This window comes from Eublepharis macularius, chromosome 8, assembly GCF_028583425.1.
Source record: "Eublepharis macularius isolate TG4126 chromosome 8, MPM_Emac_v1.0, whole genome shotgun sequence".
NCBI lineage: Eukaryota > Metazoa > Chordata > Lepidosauria > Squamata > Eublepharidae > Eublepharis > Eublepharis macularius.
Window position 1 is genome coordinate 12,006,238 of NC_072797.1, and position 26,140 is coordinate 12,032,377.

The window sequence follows — 26,140 nt, forward strand, 5'->3', positions numbered from 1 at the left end:
AGACCAAGAGTCGGCCTCCTATTTGAATCACTAAAATGGTTAAATCCTTGGGGGTGGAAGGTAAAAATCAGTGGCACAGTGAAACCACTATGAACCCATCAATTCATAGTGAAACCAATCCCGGGGTGTTTATTTTAGAGTTGAACAGAAATATGGCACACAACAGCTGATGCGTATTTTCAGTCATTAAACTGAATAAGCAATAAGTACATGTGGATTAACCAATGTGCAGTTTGATAAGGAGGTCTGGATAACAAGAGGCCCTACAGCAGTAAGATTGGTAATAGGAACTATGAAAATATAATTGGCACATGCTGCCATCCAGTACTCCCACAATGTTGTTGGCAGCTATAAGTTGTAAAGATATTAGCACACCAAAACAAGGAGGCAGAAGACATGCACATTCTCCTCAAGATAACATCAAAGCAATATTAGTTGAAAGGGAGTCATATATGAAGCTGATTTTTCACACAGTCCACTTCCTTTGGGCTTTAGGCTAGAGATGCAAAATTTCCAGAAATTCTGAAGTCATTGAAAAAAACATCTCTCTGGAAAAAATGGTAATTGGACAAAGTGAAATATATGCAATACTTCAGTATCAAAACCAAGTTTATTTTGCTGCTTTAACATAAAATGCATCATTTATAACTTAGCATATGAAATTGCACTCTTCTGCATATATATAAAATGTAAATGGATAAATGCCTTAGTTTCTACAGGCAAAGCTGCAAATATCTAGTAGCACATATCTAGGCACACAGCTGTAAACTGTTGCTTCCTATGCTACTTTAGCACAAATTTTGCAGTAAATAAAAGAAACTGTTATTTGCATAGAGTGCTTTCCATCTAATCACCATAGCACTACCAGCATATTTGAACATCAAGTTTATGATGATTTAATAATACATTATCCTATACAATATGGTTTATTTATTGTTGCCAAAATTATTCACTTTTAAATACATCACTGAATATATGTTGGGTCTGGCTACAGGAATTATCTAATGCTGTAGACTGTCTTACATAAAAAATATATATGCTGCACTTGCATTTTAAATAGCAAGATGATACCTTCCAGAAGTAGTTCTGAATTTTAAAACACAGACTCAACACAGAGAGGGTGTGACTGACCCATAGCCACTTGGCAAGCTTCATGGCAGAACAGGGATTTGAACTGGGCCTCCCAGATCTTAGTCTGACACTGACCACTACACACACTGGTGCACCACCTAAGGCAAATCCTAGACAGAGACACAGCTGACTTCTCTTACTTTTTATGAAATGCTACCATTTGGGGCATTTAAATTTGTACGAGGCACACAATATGTAATTGGTTGTGATATGCACAAAGGATGATAAAAAGAAAACCTGAGAATTATCCACGGATTGGTAAAGCTGTTAAATTCAACACATCTACAGCCCACAGCTCACTCACAAACTCAAAAAGGTTTATGAGTGGATAAGCATAAAATATCAGCTGATTTTCTTTTTTACAGAGAGGAAGGAGGGCAAGCAGATTAAAGAGGGACAAGCGGAAAGGACATCACAAGACATTTACAAACATAAAGGTCATCACCAAAAGGTTAATTGTCCTTCAAATTACTAATTTCTCACACAAAGCAGGAGTGCTACCTGCTGATAGTCCGGGACCCACTAAAAGGGTAAGGTACAGAAAAATCACCTCCCGCTAGTAACATGGTGAGAAAGTCAACTGATTGTAAAATACTCTCACAACAGTCAATAAAACATAATGTATTGGAACAGATTCAGGATTTTGTATATTAATGTCCCTCCACAAGGACTTATTTCAGAGAGAAAGCCAGTTGGTAGAACTCTCCAAAAAAGCCAGATGTCAACAGACGAACACAGAGGTGTATTCCATTTACATCTCTAACCTAATAAAACTTCCCAGTGACTAAGCCACTCTGTTTAATTATATATTTTAATGTATTTTGAAGACAGTCAATATCAAAGGAGAAAGAGAACCATCACAAGCAAGAACAGACCTCTTTCCATTTTATACCACTGTTTTATTTCACATGCTATTTCTTACTCTCGTGCTCACCAGAACAGGGGTTCATACCAATTTGCACAGTTTGGATTACTACAAGATTTTCTTTTTGGTCATCATAGAAATCACAGCTTGAAAAAGCAAATTAGAACTTGTCGAATTCATACTAAACTGTTCCACCTCAGCATAAAAAACAAGACCAAATAAGTCATAAAACCTATTCTTAAGTCAACAAGCAAAATCCACAAAGCATCTCAACTGAGATATGTATTAACTGGAGTCATCATCAATATGAAGTCTTCTTCCTTCAGCTCCTAATTAGAAGAGTTCAAACAGCCATCTATTCAGGCTGACTGATTTGGGGGAAGATCATCTCAGGGGCCCCAAATATTTCTCATTCTAAAACTTGTACAGGACCTGGCATCAGTTATCATGCATCTTTTTGTAGAGAAAAGAAACCTTAGAAAAGACAGGAAGCGGACTACAGACAGCGCACAGCATTGGAAAACAAAAAAAATATATAACAAAGAGAAAAGGAGAGCAGCTACACTATACTGCAAAGGATGCAAAACTGATCTAAAGAACTGTAAATGGCTCTGTAGGGTCACCAATGATCAAAGGGGTAACTTGACCAAAGAAAAGGGCACATAAAGAAAAAAGGGGCGGATGAATGGAAACTTTACAGTCTGAACTTCAGATACAGGAGAAAAGGCAAAGGAAAGGATGAACAGATGAGAAAGAGAACCCTTTAACATGAAAAAGAAGAAATTCATAGCAGGAGTTGGGGGCGGGGAGATACAGAGAGGGAAGGGATAAGGAATTTGGCAACGTGCCTTAAAGGGCACCAATCTGGAAAAGGGCTGGGGGGAACATTGAAGAGGGATGCAAGCTACATATAGCAAGATTCGAGTCCAGCAGCAACTTAAAGATCAACAAGATTTCCGGGGTATTAACTTTCTGGAGTTCCCTTCACCAGATACCTTTGACTCTTGAAAGCTTCTGCCCTGGAAATATGGATGGTGCTGGACTTGAATCTTGCACTTCTACTGCAACCAACACTGCCACCCACCTAAAACCTGGGAAGAAAAACATGAACCACTCATGTAGCCAAGAGGAAAGTAGTGGGGAAGAGGGCGAGGGAAAGGAGCAACAGAAGGAAATGAGACATGTGGTTGAAGAAAACCGGAGGTGGGAATTTGGGGAGTTCGGGGTTACATGAACAACAGGAGATTAGTAAGGTTCAGGCACAGTAACACCTTAAGGACCAAAGAACACATAGTTGGTCTTTAAGGTGATAAAAAACCCGAATCCTGCCCTTCAAAATTTTGTGGGTCTTTAAGGTGCTACTGGAACCAAACTTTGCTCTTTTACTGCAAACCAGCACAGCTACCTACCTGAAACTATCTTCAGGGAAGACAGCAGATCAGCATGACAAATTTGAGGGTATATTAGGAGAATTCTACAAGATGACCCTTAGAAAAGGTTATATAGTTAAAAGGGGGGGGAGAAGAGGCAGCAAAGCAGCCAATGCCTTTAAGTGGGGTGTTTTGAGGGGGGGTAGAATAACAGGGATAGTTCAGAGGCTGAGCTGTATGATGTTAGTGCAATTTAAGTCAGAGCTTTTAAGCGGGGTGTTTTGGGGGGGGGATAACAGATAATTCAGAGGCTGGAGAGACAGAGCTGTTATGTAGTTAAAGCAGTTTAAGTCAGAGCTTTAAGTAGGTTTTTTTTGAAGGAGGGGAAATAAAAGGGATAGTTCAGAAGCTGGAGAGGCTGATCTGTATATAGTTAGAGCAGTTTAAGTCCAGAGCTTTTAAGTGGGGTGTTTTTTTTGGAGGGGGGGGAATAACAGGGACAGTTCAGAGGCCAGAGAGGCTGACCTGTATGCAGAGCAGTTTGAGTTTTTAAGTGGGATGGTTGCCAACTCTGGTTGGAAAATCCCTGGAGATTTGGGGAGGGGGGTGGAGCCCGGGGAGGGGGAAGAACTTGAGCAGCGTATAAGGCCAGAGAGTCCAGCCTCCAAAGCAGCCATCCCCTCCAGGGGAACTGATCTCCGTCGCCTGGGGATCCGCTGCCACGCTGAGCGATCTCCTGGAGGTCGGCAACCCTGGCGAGGGGAACAGATCAGAAGAGGCTGATCTGAGGAAAGAAGAGGAGCGGCGGGGATTGACCCCCGGAGGCGGGTGGCTGCAAAGGCGGCGGAGGGTACCGGGAGGGAAAGCAGGCCACCGGGCGGGCCGAGAGGGAAGGGGGCGCCTTTTCTCCCCGCTTTGGCCGGAGTGCGGGATGGAGGAGCCCGAGGAGAGCAACCACAGGGGAGGGAGGGAAGGGGGGCGGGAGAAAGGAACGGCGCCTCCGCTCGACGCGGCCGGGACCACCGGTCGCAGGGCCGCCAGGAAACGCGGCCGCCGCGGCGCCCCTCACCCTCAGCTCCTCGAAGTCCGCCATTTTCTACCCGCCGCCAGCCTCCAGCGCTGCCGCCACCATCCTGCACCCGCCGAACGCTCCGCCTCCTGCGGCCGCGTGACCCGAGGGGCGGGGCCCGCGCTGGCCGCGCCCCCGCCGCCGCGTTGCCAGGGGAGCGGCCGTTGGGGTCGCGCGAGGGCGGCTCCAAGCCCCGCCCCCCTCCGGCAGAACGTTTAACCGACGGTCTTCTAACCTGAGGCGAGCGTCACCGCTCCGTCTTCTGAAGGGAGACCCGGCTCGGGAAGCGCGTGCTGGAATAAAGGGGCTCCAGAGCGTTAAAAGACGCGCACCGGTTTTGCCCCCAGCATCTTCCTCACACGTATCCCGCCCTTTTAACGTTTCTTTCCTATGAAATTGGCTCATTTTATGCATCTGAGGAAGACACACACGCTCACACCCACTCTCTCACGTCAAGGCCAGTGAATGTCCTTGGTGCTGATTATTTTGAATTCACTTACAACGTGTAATGCCTTGGTTCTCAGAAAAGTGGACTACAAATAAAAAAGACTTGCCTCTATTATTATTGTGTTGTTTTATAGCCTGCCTTTCTCACAGATCCAAAGCAGATTACATACTGCAAGTGAATACAATATAATCAGTAGCTACAGCATTCTCAAGAGCAAAAATTATTATAGTTCATTTATAGTCCACCTTTTTCACAGATCCAAGGTGGATTACATACTGCAAGTGAATACAATGTAATCAATAGTTAGGATGTTCACAGAGCAAAAATTATTATTATGGTCAGTTTATAGTCCACCTTTTTCACTGAAATGCAACGCAGATTACATACTGCAAGTGAATACAATATAATCAATAGTTAGGATGTTCATAGAGCAAAAATTATTATGGTCAGTTTATAGTCCACCTTTTCACTGAGGTGCAATGCAGATTACATACTGCAAGTGAATAAAATATAATCAATAGTTAGGATGTTCACAAAGCAAAAATTATTAATTCATAGTTCCACCTTCCTCTCTGAGATCCAAAGTGGATTACATAGCTGGGACATTCACACAGCAAAAATACAATATGATCCACAGGACATGCAATGAAAACAGATACAATAAGAGTGTGGTAGCCACATTTAATCCTTCGCCTTTCTCAGCAATGGAGACCCAAAGTGGCTTAGATATCGTTCTCCAAAATGTATGCTCTTCTTGCTTGAAGAACTGAATTTCAGAGACAGCAATATTGGACTCCAGTAACACGTTAGAGACCAACAAGATTTTCAGGTTATCAGCTTTTGAGTGTGAGTCAGTTCAGTTGCCAGCCTCCAGGTGGTAGCTGGAGATCTCCTGGAATTACAACTGATCTCCAGGCAACAGAGATCAGTTCCCCTGGGGAAAATGGCTGCTCTGAAGGGTGAACTCTATGGCATCATACCCCACTGAGGCCCTTCCTCTCCCCAAACCCTGCCCTCTCCAGGCTCCACTCCCCAAATCTCTAGGAATTTCCCAACCTGGACCTGGCAAACCTAGTTCTGATGAAGGGAGCTTTGACTCTCAAAAGTTTATGGCCTGGAAATCTTGTTGGTCTTCAAGTTGTCATGAGAGTCAAATCCAGCTGTTCTACCAGCTATACACCTGAAACCAAAGCTTGAGGGGCACTTTAAGAAACAGTAGAAATAGGGAAAGGACTGTTCCTATCTGATAAAAAGTGAATAAAGACTAGATTTCGTTTGTGTTCTATCAGAAAGCCAGTCACAGAAAGTGGAGAAATTGCAATGAAAACACTAGATGGGCATAATAATAACTTGGTTCTGACACCTGGACAAAATTCTTCCTCATGCCTCCACAAGCTGATGACAGCCAAAGTATAGGAGAAAGACCACAGTACTAAATTTTTTTAGTGAAATAAATGGTCTATTTTCTGCCTTTTAGAAGTGCCCATAAGTCTGTCACTTGAGAAGGAGGAAGAAGAGGGCTTGATTCTCACATTGCAGTCGAGTCTTATGTATTGAAAGGGTGCTTTGAGTCCAGTAGCACCTTAAAGACCTTCAAGATTTCCAGAGTACAAGCTTTTGAGAGTCAAGCTCACTTTGTCAGATGGTGTCAAGTACTCCCAGTGATCTGTTATTTACATTGCCATTTCAATTGCTAGGAATCCCCTTGAAACACCATTTTTGCGGGTGAGGATAAAAATATATTTTATTTAATTGGTTATTTGCAGCCATCCATGCCTGAAATTCTATGTAGATATGAGAACATTAACTGTCCTTCCTGCAGAGGTCCGTGAAATAATCGCACCGGGACCAAAGGGAAAACAGCTGTGTGGAGTCCCAACTATGTAGGGTTGCCAGGTCCAGGTTGGGAAATTCCTGGAGATTTTGAGGGTCCACCCTCTAAAGCAGCCATTTTCTTCAGGGGAACTGATTTTTGTCACCTGGAGATCACTAATAATTCCAGGAGATTTCCAGCCACCACCTAGACGCTGGCAACCCTAAGCTACATTCAGGGGAGGGGTCTACTAGGCATTCTGAAAATCATATTTCAATGGAGACAGTGCAGTATAGTGGTTAGCGTGCCAAACCACAGCCTGAGAAAACTAGGTTTGAATTCCTGTTCTGCCATGAAAGCTTGCTGGGTGATCTTGGGCCAGCCACACATGCTCAACCTAATTTTCTTCACAGGTTGTGAGGATAAAATGGAGGAGAAGAAGGAGAATGACGTAAGCTGCTTTGGGTCCTCATTGAGGAGAAAGGAAGGGTATAAGTGAAGTTTTAAAAAATAAAGAACTCAACCTCAGGCCACTTCTGGAGATGACCAACAAATTCCCTGAGCCCAAACCATTGTTTTTCTCCCTAAAAGGTTTATGGATATTTTCATACATTGTAATAATAATAATCCTTGTAAATGTGTAGTAGTTATTATTGACTAGTTAACATGAAGCATAAGGCTGTATGCAACATCGGCCCTTCCCATTTCTTCAGCCACACACACACACAAAATCACACCTTTATACTTCATGCTAACGAATGCTGAATTACTATATATTATCACTGGGTCACATTTTGAAGCTGTCCTCATCTAATAAGAACGTTGTTCTTGTTAAATGGAATCAGATTTTCACTTCCGTTAAATTAAGACTGAAAAGCTAAACCTGTGCGTAGTCATTTATTTTCTCCATTTATAACCCCCCTTTCTCTCTAAGAGGGACCCAAAGTGGCTTACATCATTCTCCTCTTTGTTTTTATCTTCACAACGACCCTCTGAGGTAGGTTGTACTGAGAGTGAGCGACTGGCCTAAGGTCATCAAGGAAGCGTTCATAACCAAGTGGGGATTTGAACCTGGGTCTCTCAGACACCCCAGCCATTACACCACACTGGTTGGATCCTATCAACTGTGAGCAGAAAGTGGTTGTGGATGTGGCTCTTTCCTATCTTCTCCCTCCCACAGTGACTCCCTGGTACTGGAGGTGGTAGGGAGAGCTGGTCCGTCATCCTGGACAAAATCTTATCATTGGAGCCTCTTAGGCTAATGCAAGTGGCACTGGCGGAAAGAAGATCCTAGTCCTAATGTCTGACTACTATACCACACTTGCAAGCCAGCAAGAGAGAATCACGATATCAGGTGATTAAAAAAAGGAATCTAACTAAGTACAAGTTACAGACAAGCAGTAAATACAATTTACATACTCATTTACTGAAGAATCAAGAGGCAATTATAGTCACACATTTTCTGAAGGAACAAAAGGAGGACTATAGCACCACAGCAACAAGGAAGTGCTTTCTTAAAGCGGCATGTACAAATAAACCAAAATAATTCAGTATGCTATTACTAATAAAGCATAAGTGTTTCAGTCCTCTTCAACGTGAGCTGTTCATGGGACAAAAATAAGATATTGCACAGTTCCATCCATAAGTTCAAAGAAATCCATATTGCAGCAATAACATTAAAATGCTAAGCCAACCCTTGATCAGGCCAAGAGGATTAATCTCAAAGGTCCATGCACACTTTATCCTCCTTGAAAGACTCTGTCAACCAGTGTTTCACAAGGTATCAGCTAGGTCACTAATATGGTTTGAAATGGGCTGTCGCACACTGGCTCTCTCTCTTGGAAGTAAAACCAACAAAGCTCACTGGGACTTGCTTCCAAGTAAACGTGCGTAGGATCAGACGGCACAGAACAAATATTGAAACTGGTGATCTTGCATTGGCTTTGCTACTCTTCTCTTCTGTAGGCATAAATACAGCCAAAGGAAAAATGATAGTCATGGAAACAAGAGGCTCACTCATTCCAAAGCAGCATTAAAGAGCAAAACGAAACAAAATAAATCACCACTAAATTTTTTTTAAATCCTTCCTTTCCTCTCAGCAGTTTATGCTGCATACCTATAGTCTTCCTTACCCCGCCAACAACAATACCCTCAATATCTATTTCTTGTTACAATAAAGCCAGAATCTACAAGTCTGTAGCATGGATTAGTATCCCCTCCTCCAGTATGCATTACTTCATGCTCCACACTGAATCTCGTTTCCTGCAAAGTTTTGGGGTTTGGGGGGTGCTAGGGTATGTGAAGGCATTGCTTTAAAGACACACGACCCTCCCCGACCCCAAATGAGTTCAGAATCCCAGAGGAAGTTATTATAACAATATGAAACATATAAGGATTAAGAATGCAACGCAAAAGAAGGGTAGTCCTGTTAGCCTGTCTGTAGCAGTAGAAAAGAGCAAGACTGTTAGTTTTATAGGTGGTACTGGACTCTTGCTCTTTTCTACTAAAAGAAGTCTGCTGAGAACTGGCACAGGACGGCACAGCAAGGGCCAGGCTGGACACTGCATTACAGCTCCATGATCTCCTCTCTCTCTTTCTCTTTTAAATTTTTCTTTCTATAAACTATACACCATAACATAACAATAAACATAGAGAATAAGAAAAAACACGCAATTCTAAACATGACACCCTAACAATACATATATCTATATAATTAAAAGGGAAAAGAAAACAAGAAAAAAACCACCCTAGATTACACTACAGGTTGAGTTCCGATTTTCTCCGCAACAAGTATATATCATTTCTAGAGTTACACTTATTCTAGGTTAGTCACAAAACCCCTCTTTTTTCTATTGTTCATGTTTCTTAATCCACAAATGCAGATATCATCAAATCCTTGTTATCCATTTCATGCAAAAAGTCTATTAACGGTTTCCATTCAGTCAAGAAGTTAACGAATGTCCTGTCTCTAATCAATGCAGTAAGTTTTGCCATTGACGCAAATGCCAAAACTTTTGTCAACCATTCCTCCACTGTAGGCAATGTTGTAATTTTCTACTTTTGTGCATAAAGTACTCTTGCCGCTGTAATAAAGTATAAAAACAGTGTTCTAAAGCATTTTTCCAACTGGCTGTCCGTTATTCCCAACAGAAAGGTCTCTAGTTTCAGCTGAAGTTTAATCTTTAAAATCTTCTGAATCGATGATTGTATCTGCAACCAAAAACTCTTTGCTTTCTTACATGTCCACCACATATGAAAAAATGTCCCTTCTTGTTTGGCACATTTCCAACATACATTTGACACCCCCTTATACATTCTAGCCAATTTTTCAGGAGTCATATACCAACGATACATCATTTTGTAAAAATTTTCTTTAACACTGGAGCTTAATGTAAATTTCAGCCCTCCTGTCAACGATTAATATATCGTGTCCACAATTTTTCGCCCATTTAATTATACATTCTTTTACTCGCTCTTCTTCTGTCTCCAACCTCAACAAAAGTTTATACATTTTAGAAATAACATGTTCATCATTTGTACAAATGATCTCATCTCTTTCTAATTTATTTGTTTTGCTTATTTATAGACCATCTTTCTCATTGAGACTCAAGGCGCATTACAGAGTAAAGAAAGAGAAAAATGTAATCATATGGCATAACGAACAATACAATGGGACTAGGAATAGAAAAATGAAATTTTAAAAAGCAGTTTAGAGGGCAGAGAGACTAAGGCTTGGGCTTGAGCAGTTATTGCGGCTACAGTTTATACCACCATCTGGTCCACAGCTATGCATCAAAGAATCTGATCACAGTTGCCCTCATTCCAACAATCACCAAGTCTTTCACTGCATTTGCTCGCATTCAGTTCTCCTGCATTTGTCCTCCTCTCTATTGTTTTTTTCTCATTCAGATCAAAAGCTCCTTGAGGGCAGAGATCTGTCTATTTTTGCATGTGAAAGACTGTGAGGAACCATTAGCACCAAGACACCAAACTAGTATTATTAACAGCAGCAGTAATAAAGCATCCTCCAAGAACCAGTAGCAACGACAACGGTTAACAGCTATTTGAAAAAGTCAGCTAGCTACATTGAAGCCACTGGCTGCCATATGCACAAAGAGTACATACAGCTCGCAAGCAACAATGTTACAAAACCTAAGTTGCAGGACACTTTTTTATTAAGACCAACCAAAGCATTTCTGTTTTGCGGTACACACAATTTGGTATGCAAGCTTTGGAGTTCTCTAGAGCTCTTTTTCAGGCTGAATGTTCAGTATAAGACACAAAACTACATAAAAGGGGAGGGGGGGAAGAGATAAGCTGTTTTAAGACACAGTAGCAACGCCCAAAGTCTGCAGTTGTAGTTCTAGAACAGAAAACAGGATGTGTTGTGCATACACTCACACACATATGTACACACAGGATGTGCTGTGCATGCACACACACACATGTACACACAGGATGTGCTGTGCTGTGCATGCACACACACACATGTACACACAGGATGTGCTGTGCGTGCACACACACACACACATATGCACCTACAGCTTTAACTAAACTGGGGGGAAATTGGGAAATTGGTGTTAATCAACTGCATTTATGTGTCAGTTGGTTAGCCATGCTGGTCTGTGGTAGAACAGCAGCCCAGTAGCACTTGAGAGATCATCAAGATTTTCAGGGTTGAAAGCTTTCAAGAGTCAGAGCTTCTTTCTTCAGACACCACTTAAGTGTTGCGGGCAAAAGCTATACAATGTCAGTAAAAAAAAAATCAATGGATGAAGTGTGGGGAGAGAGAATTATAAACAGCCATATTGACCCACACAAAATCCAGAAAAAGAAACAAAACCATCTCTTATGGACGGCTTTTTTCTGGGAAAAGAGGTGCCCTCAGAGAAAATGGTCACGTGGCTGGTGGCCCTGCCCCCTGATCTCCAGACAGAGGGGAGTTTAGATTGCTCTCTGCGCCATGGCACCATGTGACCATTTTCAAGAGGTTCCAGAAGTCTGTTCCACTGTGTTCCAGCTGAAAAAAAGCCCTGCTTATGGATCCAAAGTACACAAAAAATTGTGCAAGCTTTCAGGTTCTATAGAACCCTTCATGAAGATGATGTCACACAAAAAATTAAAAATGGAGAGAAAAAAGCAGATTTTTCAGGCCCAGATCTTAAAACTCTGCTAGTGTTTGTGCTGAATACTGGCAGGCTCACAGTTTGATTACTGTAGACTTATGCTTGCATTCTGGGAAGAACGAACAAACAATGCAAGGTCAATGGGTAAAGCATAGGAAGAGCTTCACCTACTGATCTTCCTATCTAGCAGTCATTGAAGAACTAATTGACCGCAATAAAGGTAGACAATTACTTTACCAAGTAGAGGAGAATCCTTTTCAGCTGGCAGATAAGAAGCTCACTTGAAATGCCAGTTGTTAGCCAGTTCATAATTTTCTCATTCCTTGTTGCTACCAATTTAAAACTAGCATGTATAATAATCTACTAATCCAGATTCATGAAGTAGGAAACAACAGAGATAATAAAATTTTACCTGCATCAGAGTCTCTTAAGATTAACCTAGAAGGTTATTTCTAAACTCCAGCCCCCCCTCCCCAAAGGTTGGCAACCATAGCTTCACACTTTCTCTCCATTTCCTAACCACACTATAATCTCTCTGCCTTTCTGTACTGAAAGCTCAGCGCAGGCAACAATCAGGAATTTTTTAGGATAACTTTTTTTTTTAAAAAAAAAGTTCTTAGACATACCTCAAGCAACTTGGGCATCCGTTTCTTTCTCCATCTCCTTTTAAATCTCTTTGCTGGCCTTTTCAGGGCTCCAGCATTATCTTCCACCTTTCCTTTTCTGACTGGGGAAGACTTAGGACTGGATGAAGACGAGGCCTTTGCCTGGGAAAGTCCTGTTGAAGTATTCCTCCCTTTTACCTCAGGGAAAACCATCAGAAAACCTACAACAATGCACAATCAGGCATGAGGGAACCATTTAAAACAGAAAATGAAGCCCCCTTTTAAATCATCTCTGAACTCTTTTGGAAGCTGAGGCTGAGCCCTCCCAGCTCATTAACCCTGGATTTGCTAATGGTAACGCAAAACCTGTGAAGCAAACACTTGAAAGGGGTTTGCTATTCTATGGCCTTTTCTCTGGTTTCATTAGCTTTCCATTTGGCAAGGAATGGATCAGATACAGACAGGGTTGTGAACCCCAGACTGAAATTCCTCAAGATTTTGGGGTGAAACCTGTGGAGGACAGGGTTTGGGGAGGGGAAGGACCTCAGCGGGCATAATGCCATACAGTTCACCCTCCAAAGCAGCCATTTTTCTCCAGCAGCATTGATCTCTGTCATATAGGGTTGCCAGCCTCCAGGTAGTGGCTGGAGATCTCCCGGAATTAAAACCAATTCACCTGGAGAAAATGGCTACTTTGGGGGGTGGACTCTATGGAATTATGCCATGCCAAGGTCTTTTCCCTCCCCAAACCCCACTTTCTCCAGGTTTCTCCACATTTCACCCCCCAGATCTCCAGGAATTTCCCAACTTGGAGCTGGCAACCCTACTGTCATATCGTAATTCCAGGAGCTCTCCAAGTCTCATCTGGACCTTGGCAACCCTAAATGCAGAGTTATCACCACCACAATATAGTGTAGTGGTTAGAGTGCTGGGTTAGAATCTGAGAGCAGAACTACAAGTGACAAAAGGCACAGATTGGACACTTGTCAGCTTCCCTCAAGTTTTGATGGGAAATGTAGGCAGCTTGGCGGAATGTTGGACAAATGACAGTTGAAAAGTCCATTGGACAGCAGTCGGAGAGCCAAGCTGCAAGACCAGGATGCCTACATTTCCCATCAAAACTTGAGGGAAGCTGACTAGTGTCCAACCTGTGTCAGGCATCACTTGTAGTTCTGCTCTGAGTGATCCAGGTTTAAAGCCCAACTCTGACATGGAAGCTTGCTAGTTGGCCTTGGGCCATTTGCTTACTCTCAGTCTAACCTACCTCATGGGGTTGTTGTGAGGATAAAATGGAGGAGAGTGGAACAACGTACTTCAGATCCTCATTGGGAAGAAAGAAGGGATATAATGAAGTAAACCATAAATATTACAAATGCTCTTGTTCTACTTTTCATAGAAATACCTAGCTCAAGAGCTCTTCTTACAGAAAATAGAAACTTTGTTTATTTTTGTCATTTATAGTCCTCCTTTCTAACTGAGACTAAAGATGGATTACATAGTGTGAGATTAGCACAGTCAATATAAGGACATTTCAATAAACAATGCCATAGGGTATATAAATGCAAATTTGCAAAGACCTAACACCAACAAACTTTCAATACAAAGTTGAAGAAATGCTGAAACAGAGTATAAGCAATTCTATGACTGACATTAGACAACATAGAACTACCTAGTAGTATCATACTTAAAGCAACAGATAGGGCATAAGGCAAGAGATAGTACATAGTAGCACATAGAAGTGAAGTCTGTGGTGTCTACCCCTCTTTGAGATCTTACAGTACAGCCCTCCTATTTGAGTAAAAAGTCCTCTTGAATAATTCAGTTTTGCAGTGTTTGTGGAAAACCAGGAGAGCTCTCCTGACCTCTTCAGGTAGGCCGTTCCATAGGGTGGGGGCCACCACAGAGAATGCCTGCATACGGGCAGCTGTTGATTTTGCTCAGGTGCAGGGTGGCACCTGAGGGAGACCCTATTCAGATGAGTGAACTTTTATGCAACTGGAACCCATGTCATTTTCCCTTTAAGATGTTGTTTTGCTTCTGTTAAAAAGGTTTAGAACTTAAGGAAATGTCTCCAGTCAGTTTGGACCTAGGGAGCAAAATGTCTCAGAAGTTGTTAGAAACTGCTCCTATGTTACCAAGTGCAAGAGCACTTTCCCTCAGTCTGGCCTGCAGTGGAGAATACCTGGAGCTTGAGTGAGGGAATTCCTCATTTCTTTGCAGGTATGTGATGGACCTAACCAGGGAGGAATTGTTAATTAGAATTTCCTTTTTAGAGGATATCAGAAAGGGTTTTTTTTTAGCTGTTTAGTGTTTGAGATATTTTTTAAAGGGGAATGTAACTTTCTATCTGAGTAGGTCTGGCCTTCGGCAGAGAAGAAAAGTCTACCGCTTGACTGAAGGACCCGCTAATTTCTTTGCAGGCCCAAAGGAAAAAAGTATTAAATAGGGTTTCCAACCTCCCAGCGATGGCTGGAGATCTTCTAGAATTACAACTGTTCTCCAGGCTACATTAACTTGGCCGAAACTGCGAGCACTGCTTTCCGGGATGTAGGATTTGAGTTGGATGTGTCATGAAAGTGCTTGAGTGGACAGAACTCTTGCCCCTGAGGAAGTCTTCTGAGGAAAGCTGTATAATAATAGCCAGCCCCAGTTAGGGCTAAGAGGGTTTGGACTTCTTCCATCTTCATCGTCCACGAGTGCATCTGAAAAGAGAAAAGATTAAATGTTTGGGAATATGACATAGTTATTACCACTTACCTATTGGCTGTTTCCTCGGAGCTTTTTTCTCAGCGTCTCTAGGAGTGATTTAAAGAGACATTCGTCGGATCAAAGCTCCATCAGGACTGAGTTGCGGGGACTATAAGCGTAGAATTGCGGCCATTAATTACTCATTTTGTATGCTATTTATTGAATGTATTTGTTGTATATATTTATTGATAGTATTTTTGATGATACATGTGATAGAGGTACACTCAATGACGTTTGGGCCACTTTAAATTACACGAATACAGGTTGTCACTTTAAATATATGGATATTTGTTTCTAAATTTGTTATACAAAAATGTTATACATATAGAACTTGGTGCTATTTTCCTAGTTGGTAATCCATTTTTTTGGGATTTGTTCTCTAGACTGGGAGAGCTTTTTGTTTTGTGTTAGACTGCCTGGAGGTTGGCAACCTTCCACTCACTAGACTCCCTGCTTTTTCCTGCAGCGCCTAAAGCGCGGTCGCCTTTCATTTACCCGGCCCGTGATTGGTCAGACTCTCCCAGTTTCACCATTGGCTAATTCTTCATCCCGCCTTTTCACGAAGGATAGCTTCCTATTGGTTAAACTTTGAAGGCTGCGAGACGCTGATTGGTCAACTTGTACACCCAAGAAAATTGCCGAGAGTCGGACGCTGCTTTCGTGAAGTCCGGGTGGCCTCTGCGGCGAAAGAAGCGGCCCAGAAGGGAGAGCGAGGCGGACTTTTCGCTGAAGCCTCGCTGCCCAGATGGAGCTAACGTATCAAACGTTGAAAACGACTTATCAGGCGAAGGAGGCGGTGAGTGAGGAGGAGGCCCGGTTGTGCTTCCTTCGTTACTATAGTAACCGCAGCATCCTCACTCTGATGCGCATGCGCTAAGGGGTTAGACGGATTTTTTTCCCGACCGTCTGCGCACGCGCACGCATGCCGCTCGTTTGAATGCTCTCTGCCTTGCATCAGGCTTTGTCCCAAGGTGATTTATGTTGCATTTTAAAAAAACAATTTAAAGCATAAAAGGTTGCAATCTAAGTCTTATTGCAAGACTTCGCTTTAGAAAACATTTGCGCCCTTTCCTTTACTAATCCTTCAGCAGTCGCTTGATTCAAAATGAGATATAATTATGGATCAAATAGCTGGGGGGGGTATTGAGTTTTAATAGAATCAGAATCATAGAGTTGGAAGGGGCCATACAGACCATCTAGTCCAACCCCCTGCCCAGTGTAGGATCAGCCTAAAGCACCTAATAGACAAAAGTGCTCCTGCTTCCCCTACCCCACTCTTTTCCAGTGGTAGCCTCCAGTGCTTTTTGTAAATTAAACCACTCAGGAATGTTATGTACATTTGCATTCACTATCTTCTTTGGCCCTATTTGCACAATGAGAACATGCTAGATTTATTAATATGTCCCTTAATTTCGCCTTGAGATGCAATGAATTTGGGAAATTTCAAGCAGTGGTGTTAGTCTGCTGTAGAAGTGCAAGATTGAGTCCAGTAGCATTTTAAAAGCTGTAAAGCTGCTGTTGCACGGTGTGGTTAAGTGATTGGGTTTATGAATCAGCAACATGCTGGTTTGAATCCCACCACTGCCATGAGCTCAGCAGGTGGCCTTAGGTAAGCCACTCCTCTCAGCCTCAACTCCCCAGCTGTATTGTGAGGATAATAATAACACTGACTTTGTTCATTGCTCTGAGTGGGCACAAGTCTTTAAAGAAGGGTGGTATATAAGCACACTGTTGTTATTTTTATTATCTTAAAGACCAACAATATTTTCAGGATATAAGCTTTCCAGAGTCAAAGCTCTCTTCATCAAATTTTGGGAGTTTTTGAAGGTATAGGAAAATTTCATGGGGAAAATTAAAGTATATGCTGTACTTTCTTTCTCCGTGTAAATACTTTACAGTGCCACAATATTTTTATTTTATTTATGTCATTTATAGTCCACCTTTCTCACTGAGACTCAAGGTGGATTACACAGTGTGATATTAGTACAGTCAATTTCAAGGTCATTGCCATAAACAATGCTATAGGGTAAATAAACACAATCTTACAAAGACCCCGTGGCACAGAATGGTAAGATGCAGTACTGCAGCCTAAGCTCTGCTCACAACTTGAGTTTGATCCTGGTGGAAGCCGGGTTGAGATACCCGGCTTAAGGTTGACTCAGCCTTCCATCCTTCCAAGGTCGGTAAAATGAGTATCCAGTTTCCTGGGGGTAAAGTGTAGATGACTGGGGAAGGCAATGGCAAACCACCCTGTAAAAAGTCTGCCAATAAAACGTCGTGATGCAACATCCCCCCATGGGTCAGTAATGACTCGGTGCTTTACCTACAAAGACATAGCATTAGCAAGCATCCAATACAGAGTTGGAGAAATGCTGAAACAGAACATAAGCAATTCTAGGGCTGACATTAGACCACATGAAGCACAAGTAGCTCATAGGAGCACATATTTAAGACAACAAGTAGTATGTAAGGCAATATAATGGTGAAGTCTATGGTCCTTAACTCACTAGCGAATCATCTGAGAGCCCCTCCCTACAATACAAAAGCCTTTTTGAATAATTTGGTTTTGCATTGTTTTGCATTGCTCTCCTGATATCCTCAGGCAGGCCATTCCACAGGGTAGGGGCCACCACAGAGAAAACCCATATACAGGCTGTTACTGATTTCGCCCATGTGAAGGATGGTGCCTGCAGTAATAGTTACACCCTTCTAAGCCTAGCCGTCTGATTTGAGTGGACTCAGAAAAGCATAATTCTGCTTTAGAATGGCACTATTTTCCACAAGGAGAACACCACAGCTTGGCTATTATAGGGAGCTATTTTCCACAAGGAGAACACCACAGCTTGGCTATTATAGGGAGCTAGGTGCTAGGTGGAACATACATATTGCTTCCCTTCTACAGTTCATCCACTGGTTGCCCATCAATTACTAGGCTGTGTTCAAGTTATTGGCTCTGGCATACAAAACTCTTCGTGGCCCCAGTTTTTCAGTATCTGCAGTACTGCCTCTCTTCCTATGCTCTGCCATGACACCGTCACTCATCTGAGCAGGGCCTTCTGTAGGAGCCACCCTGCAAATGGACAAAATATGGCAAATGGGCCATAAAAGAGCATTCCCTGTAGTGGCTGTACCAGAAGGAAATAGTTCAAACAGATGCACTGGTAAAGGAATAAGGACTATAGATTACTACTACTAATCTGTCCTATTCAGGGTTGCCACATGCAGTGGAAAACTGGGAAGAGGGTGTAGTGACAATTGTGGAAGAGAAATTGTATTTCGAGGCGATAGTGGTCCCTTAGGCCATCCTTCTAGCCTAAAGTGCTATCTTTGGCCTGTGTGAGTCTTGTAATATGTGCCCTGCACGGCATGTGAATCTGCCTTGCCAGCTTGTGCTAATCTTTGCTGATGCAGGCTTTTGACCTTGTACTGGTATTTCCCCTGTTGGTGCAGAGAGGGGTGTAAATTAGGCACCTGCCCAGGTGTTTGGGGATTATTTGATTAAGGGAGGCCTGGGCATCAGACCATGAATGGGTGCCAAGCGCAGTGTCTTATCGATGGCCTCAGGCAATCAAGACACCTTAACAGCATTCCGTAGCCTTGACGCTCTCCCTTTCCTTGGATTAATCACCCTCCCTTTAATCATCTCTTGGCTAGGGAGGTTGATGAGGCCAGGTGGGCATATGGATTCTTTATGTCTAAAAATCCGAGGGAGACACAGCCCAAGCACAACCTCAGCACAGACTTTCCTGCAGGGAGTGCTGTGCAAAGCCGGGCCGGAGGAGTTCGCTCTTTGCTGTTCGGGGTTCTCAGCAACTTGGCAGAGTGCTGTGCGTTAGGCGATATCCTCTCCTTATTATTCTTTCTGGGGTATGGGTGGCTTGTTACTTTGTGTGTTTCTTTTTGAGCACTGATTTCTCTTTCTTGTCTTGTGTTTGTGTTTTGTGAAATAAACTTTCTTTTCCTTCTACATCTCTGTGCTTATTGTGTCCAAATCCTAAAAGGAGCGCTGCCCCTTGGCAGAACAGAGGGTGTTTCGGGGGTCGGCCGCTGGCCAGATGTCATGTAGTGGTGGACTGATAAAACATGTTTTATCAGACCATAAAGTTGTCTGATTTTATTTCTACTGTTTCTTTATCTGTTCAATCCTCTGTTAATTTATGCCAGGGCTCATACCCACCTTTTCTCCGTCAGCCCTTCCCTTACATTGAGTTTTACCCTTGAAAGACTCATGGCGTAATTCACACCAGACGTCCCCCTGCCCTGCAAACAGCCCATAGAAATTCCCCAGACTGATTTTCCATCACACATCTATCTGACGAAGTGGGTCGTTGCCCATGATAACACATATGGTGTTAGAGCGAGTGTAAAATAACGCTGCAGAATTAAACGCCGAGCTGGTCAGAGAGGCAAAAGCTTTATTTGAGGAAGTTACATACTTGAGGGAAAGGAGGAGAGATAGATCCTAGCTATCTGACTACATCTTGCAGAGAGAGAGAAGAAGTGTGGCAGGAGAGAGAAGAAGCAGGATATTGCCCTGTTTAGCCCAATAGGAGACAAGACAAGGAAATGACCCCCAGGAAACAAGAGAGGTGCTACTCTCACTGTCCTAACTAAGTGATCCTTGCTGCCCCCTGCATGGTAGGCTCTTCTTACTTCTTGCTGCTGCAGTACACCAGACATTGTTATTTCTAACATACGGAAATAAATCTTGGTAGTCTTTAACCTGCCCCTAGATTTGTTTTATTATGTACAAGTTAGCCTAATATTAACCCAAGAGTATACGCGACTTAACAGAAGGAAGATAAAGAAGGAATGTGTAACTTGTGTGCATATATGTTAGAGAGAATGATAAAATGACATACACACCTGGCTATTTGAACTAGCTAGTCAAGTATTTCATTGAATCAATATGCCCTTTTGCAAATGAGGGCCCACCAAATTGTCCGAGGACCACAATAATGCCATGCAAACCAGGTTGATCAGCCCCGCTTCATTAAAATTAGCACAGCCACATCAGTGCCTTTTTTGGGAGAGGGGGGGAAGGAAACCTTGAGGAATTATCCGCCAGTAATATTAAACCTTGATTGCCCGCTAATTCATCTTTTGGCAGCTGCAAAGGAAACAGTGTGTGGCATTTTAAGAAATGAATAATGTGCTCTGTAAGCATAGAAGCTAATTAGGGAAGCGCTTTTAAGCTTTTAAAACTAGCTCCTGTTTAAGTGCCTTAAGCTTTTATTAATTGTATGGACCAAAAACCCCTTATAGTAATTGAAAATTTAATTACACCCATTTTTTTTTGTTCTAGGAATGGGAGCTTATTAAACTTTAAACATTTAAACATCTATTGAAATACCAATGGCTGTAAAGATGGTGGCGTTCTTACATACTAATTAAAGAAGAGAGCGTAAATCACTATAAAGCTAAGCTGAATTTTAAGTAATGTTTTGCTCGTTAAGCGCTTCCACGCTTTTGCACATGTACAAGATCCAACTCTTCTGTAGTAACCACTAACAATAGTTGTGTTTGATGGTTCTAATGTTAAACAAAATCTAAATACTGAGTTCAGCTCAGATTATCAATGCAAATTGTTGCAAATACCCCAATTTGCATAATTTATTCTGAGTGCAGGGATATTTATGTTATTATCGAATAACTGGAATGTTGTGCGGAGGTTGGCAAGGAGGAGGAACTGGGGCTTGGATGGGCAGGAAGAGCAGAACAGAGCAGGGTCAAGCAAGATAGAAGGAAATTATACAGGCTGCTTCCACATGTTCCATTTTTGGGGTTTTTTCCCTGTCTCAAAGCTACGTCTTCCCAATCCACTTCAAGAACTCACCTTTCACATGCGTCGTCCTCATGCATGCTTTGTGGGTGTTTGTCACAAAAAAAGGTCCCAAAACATAAAGCGCGTTCTTCATCTGCGCCTTGTCACAAATGACGTTGGTGCATTCCTGCCCAACTTTTCTTTTCTTTTTTGAGTGCATGCGGGATTGTGCCATACTATTGTCCTGTCTTTCAGCTTCTGTAGAAACTGTGCATGGGTAGTACTCTGTTCTCTGCCATTGATTTCTTGCTCAAAGTTTTAAATGTAAAAGTGTTAATAAATATGCAAACAGTAGAGTAGCGCGATTGTGCAATTTCATATTTAAAATAAAATCAGAAATAGCATTCCGTTCTCAGTGCTGTTCCTAGACTGATAGTCCAATTGCAGAGTGATCCAATGTAGCAAGCACTAGAGGTATGATTCCCTTTTTATATGTAGATATCATAATAGCTCAAGGACTGTTTTAAAAAGTTTTAAAATTGGGGGAGGTGGAATTATACGATCGTGTATGCAAGCCAGATGCATGTGTGATGTTTAAAGGAGGGGTAATCGTGAGAGGAGGAGTTGGAGATTTGTGGGGAGGGCTCTTCTGAAGCGCGAAAAAGCCTCCGCGTGCATTCAAACAGTAGGATAATCATGCGGAAAACCTGCATCCAAAATAAACATGGACCAAAACAGGTCTCACAAAAAGTACTTAAAAACCTGGATCATCATGACTTGCTCGCGCATGGGAAACGATGACTTGTGTAATGAGTGAGATAACCCGCCAGAGTTCCGTTGGCCGGCCGGCCCATTAAGGACGAGTGGAAGCGGCCATAATGTGTTAGATCCAGACTGAATTTCCCAGTGGCAGAATGGAACTTCCCTGTCTCCTGCTTCCTACTGTAGCCCACTGATCTCCACAAAATGCTGCTTCCTGGAGAATAGGGGCCCTGAGGAATTACATGGAGAGGGAGAGTCTGCAATGGGAAGTGCCAATTTAGTCTGGATCTAACCCCATATAAGGCATAATAATCCTGTTATGCCCTGCCTGGTGGAAGCTCCAGGGCAGCCTTCTGTGTGTGTGTTCCGTGCCATTAAGTTGTTTCTAACTTATGGCAATCCTATGAATTGTGTGTGTATTATGTGGCGCCAAGTCACCTCCAACCTATGGTGACCCTATGAATGAAAGACCTCCAAAATGTCCTCTCATTAACAGACTTGCTCAGATCCTGCAAAATGGAGAACATTGCTTCTTTTATTGAGTCTGGCCATCTCTTCAGCATGTTTATTTTGCATTGATACCAGTGAGGATCATTTCCAAATAAATATTTTTAGGATTCCACTGCAATAGTCAAAATGACATTTATAAAGCCCACACAAATGACATTTATATATGCCTATGCACATTTTCTGAGTATATTGGGGCTTACTCACAACTAAGTATATTTAGGGTTACACCTTTCAATGTAACAACAATGAATGGGTTGCTGGAGATAAATTGATGACACATGATAAATTGCAGAGCAGGAGGAAGCAGCAAAATAAAATAAGTGGGGAAAAGTGGTAGGTTGGCAACCAGTACATGTTTGAAATGCCCTTTCTTCTCATTCCATCTCGAACGCTGCTTGAAAAAAGATATTTAAAAGGTGCCTGTCTGTTCTAGTCGTCTTCAGAGGCCTTGCTTCAGGTAGGCTTGCCAGCCTCGAGGTGGTGGTGGCTGGAGATCTTCTGGAATTACAACAGATCTCCAGGCTACACAAATCAGTTCCCCAGGAAAAAATGGAAGCTTTGGAGGGTGGACTGTATGGCATTATACCCCGCTGAGGTCCCTCCCTTACCCAAACCCCACCCTCCCCATCTCCATCCCCAAATTTCCCAACCTGGAGTATGCTACCCTAGATTTGGGTGCCCTCATCCTTTGAGGCTAAATGGGTGGCAACCCAAGAAAGGCCTTCTTGGTCTTGGACCAAAACGTTGAAACTCCCTTTCCAGGAAGAGTTGTCTGTCTCCATTGTCTTCTGCCCCCACTCTCCTGGCTTTCCGCAAACGATGCAAAACAGATGTATTGTCGAAGGCTTTCACGGCCGGAGAACGATGGTTGTTGTGGGTTTTCCGGACTGTATTGCCGTGGTCTTGGCATTGTAGTTCCTGACGTTTCGCCAGCAGCTGTGGCTGGCATCTTCAGAGGTGTAGCACCAAAAGACAGAGATCTCTCAGTGTCACTGAGAGTGTCTTGTGACACTGAGAGATCTCTGTCTTTTGGTGCTACACCTCTGAAGATGCCAGCCACAGCTGCTGGCGAAACGTCAGGAACTACAATGCCAAGACCACGGCAATACAGCCCGGAAAACCCACAACAACCATAGATGCAAAACAGAATTATTCAAAAAGGCTTTTTGCTGATAGGAGGACTGTATTGTAGGGAGGGGATCTCAGATGATCCACTAATGAGTTAGGAACCATAGACTTCACCACTATGTTGTACTGGGTTCCTGCTAATGCTATGTCTTTATGAACTTCTGTCTATTTACCCTATGGCATTGTTTATGGAAATGTTCCTGATGTTGACTGTACTAATCTCACTGTGTAATCTGCCTTGAGTCTCAGTGAGAAAGGCGGACTAAAAATGACAAATGAACGAACAAACAAATGAATAAAAATACGCATTCCACTGAAAGCAACGCAGTGTGACTGGATAGCATCTATCCTTGGATGCACTCAAGGTTCTAGCGTATGAGGTATGTGCAGAAACCTATTTACTTTTACATCTTTAGCTGTATCGGGGCATCTTTGAATAATGAACCTGTTGGGTTTTCAGCAAGTGTCAACCCTTCTGTCATGAAAGAGTTAAGCTGATATTTATGTTTAGCTACTGATAGCTAGTTTGCATAGGGCCATTTAGATGTCCAGTAGTTCTTCCCGCCAGAGAAAGGGGGTGGTTTGTGCTCGGTGAGGTGACCCTAAGATTGACTATTGAGTGATCAGTTTATTAGGGGACAATTAGAATTCCTTCACGTACTCAAGGATCCATTACAGCGTCCAGTTGCAGTTAGACCAAAGAGATGTAGAGATGTAGGAGTTAAGAGAAAAGAAACAAAGTGGTGTTTAGTTAGCCATTCATTTTTTCTATCCATGTAACCTTTTAATCTTTATATGTAGTAAACTCTTTTATAGAAGCTAAAACACACAAGTGTCTGTGCCGCTTATTTCTGCTGTGAATTTTTATTTACTCTGCTACAAAGTCCCAACAGAACCTTTTCAGAAATCCATGTTACCCAAACAGCATTAAACAACAAATACGGTATGTGTGAGAGGTGAGATTAGTACAAAGTAATACTTTGTTTTGCCCGACTGGAACATAGTTTTTTCATGGCCACATTACAGCCTATTATTTTTTAATCGGGCATTATGATTTAAAATCGAAGGCGTATATCCTTGTTATACCCCAGACATTCTGATTTTAAACTGCAAAAGAATCATTGACCTCCCTCATAGAAAACTACTCCCTTCTATTTCGAGTGTGCTGGAGATTCCACAGGCAGCCTTGTCTGGGGCTGATTGAATCGTACCCAGCGCACAGGCACGGTAGCATCACCTGCCCTGAAGTGGAAGGATGGAAGGCCATGTCAGTTAATCACACAGAGATATAGCAGGCAACATCCTCTAGGCATGGACTCGGGGAAGCCTCTGACTTTAATTTATGTCTTGGTAACAGTTCTCTCACAACACACACAAATGTCCCAGTTCTCACATTGGGGAATTGCTGCGTTCAAGATCCAGAGGAGTTAGCCGTGCTAGTCTGTGGTAGCAAAATCAAAAAGAGTCCAGTAGCACCTTTAAGACTAACCAATTTTATTGTAGCATAAGCTTTCGAGAATCACAGTTCTCTTGGTCAGATGCATGGAGGGCAGAAGGAAACTGGCCAAATATAGAGGAGGAGAGGGGGGGAAGGGGGGAAGGAGGAGAGGGGGGATGTAAACAACTCCTTTGATATGGAGATGCAGACAGCTCCTTTTGGTGTGGAGATCAGTTTGCTTGTGTAAAGATTCAAAGGAGTTTGCGTGTTAGTCTGTGGTAGCAAAATCAAAAAGAGTTCAGCAGCACTGCAGCACAAGCCCTCGATAACCACAGTCCTCCCCGCCAGATGCATCTGACAAAGAGAACTGTGGTCCTCGAAAGCCCACGCCAGGTGCCACTGGACTCCCCCTGACCCCGCCTCTGTAAAGGAAATCAGTTACCTGTGATAATGTGATAACCATTCATAGTCCCTATTCAGTCCCAGCTTGACAGAGTCAAATTTGCATATGAATTCCAATTCAGCAGCTTCCCCTTGGATTTTGTTTTTGAAAGGTTTCTGTTGAACTACAGCGACCTTTAAGTCTTTGATGGAATGTCTTGGTAGATTGAAGTGTTCTCCCACTGGTTTCTGGACGTTGCCATTTCTAATGTCAGATTTGTGTCCATTTATTCTTTTGCGTAGAAGTTGGCTGGTTTGTCCAATGTACAGAGCAGAAGGACAGTGTTGGCACATGAGGGCATATATCAGATTGGAGGATGAGCAGCTGTAAGAGCCAGAGACAGTGTAGTTGATGCCATTGGGTCCTGTAATTGTATTCCCTGGGTAGATATAGGGGCGTTCAAGAGCAACACAAAAACACAATTGGAATAAAGGATAACTTTTCTTCTTCTGCCACTAGATGGAGCTCTATTTCCTATGAAAAAGACAGTGTCCCAGCAACGTTTATGAAAAGATTAAAGAGTTTTCACAGTCAATACGGTGGAGACTTTTTGCTTTAGGTAGGCAGTCATGGTTACAGGCTTGCACTTAATATATATATTTAAAGCATTTCTACCTTATTGTGTGTGCAAAGTACTGTTAAGTCACACGTGACTTATGGCGACTGCATAGGGTTTTCAAGGGAAAAGGCAAACAGAGGCATTTTGCCATTGCCTGCCTCTGCACAGAGACCCTGGATGTTCTTGGTGGTCTCCCATCCAAGCTATTAACCAGGGCTGACCCTGCTTAGCTCCTGAGAGCTGATGAGATCAGGCTAGCCTGGGCCATCCAGGTTCGGGCACCTCCCTTATCACTTGCCTGTAAATCCTACAGATTTAAATGCGAGGCAGAGAAGTGTATAACTGAGGACCGATTTCAATGT

General features: G+C 42.7%; 2 protein-coding genes across 4 annotated transcripts in view; one reads left to right on the forward strand and one right to left on the reverse strand.

Moving 5' to 3' along the window:
* PIAS2 (protein inhibitor of activated STAT 2) overlaps positions 1-4,505 on the reverse strand; it is a 40,461-nt gene extending 35,956 nt beyond the window's left edge. For 2 of the 3 annotated variants that reach the window (XM_054986946.1, XM_054986948.1), the window contains exon 1: positions 4,436-4,505. Coding sequence is in view for 1 of the 3 variants with exons in the window: in XM_054986947.1 (XP_054842922.1) it covers positions 4,436-4,459 (24 nt within the window). In the remaining 2 variants the exon portion in view is untranslated. The remainder of the gene's footprint in view (positions 1-4,435) is intronic. The other variant, XM_054986947.1, reaches the window with a different exon arrangement.
* Positions 4,506-15,884: 11,379 nt separating this feature from the next.
* Positions 15,885-26,140, forward strand: part of KATNAL2 (katanin catalytic subunit A1 like 2) — a 36,180-nt gene continuing 25,924 nt past the window's right edge. The window contains exon 1 of the mRNA XM_054987110.1: positions 15,885-15,971. Coding sequence (XP_054843085.1) covers positions 15,921-15,971 — 51 coding nt within the window. The 5' untranslated portion in view covers positions 15,885-15,920. The remainder of the gene's footprint in view (positions 15,972-26,140) is intronic.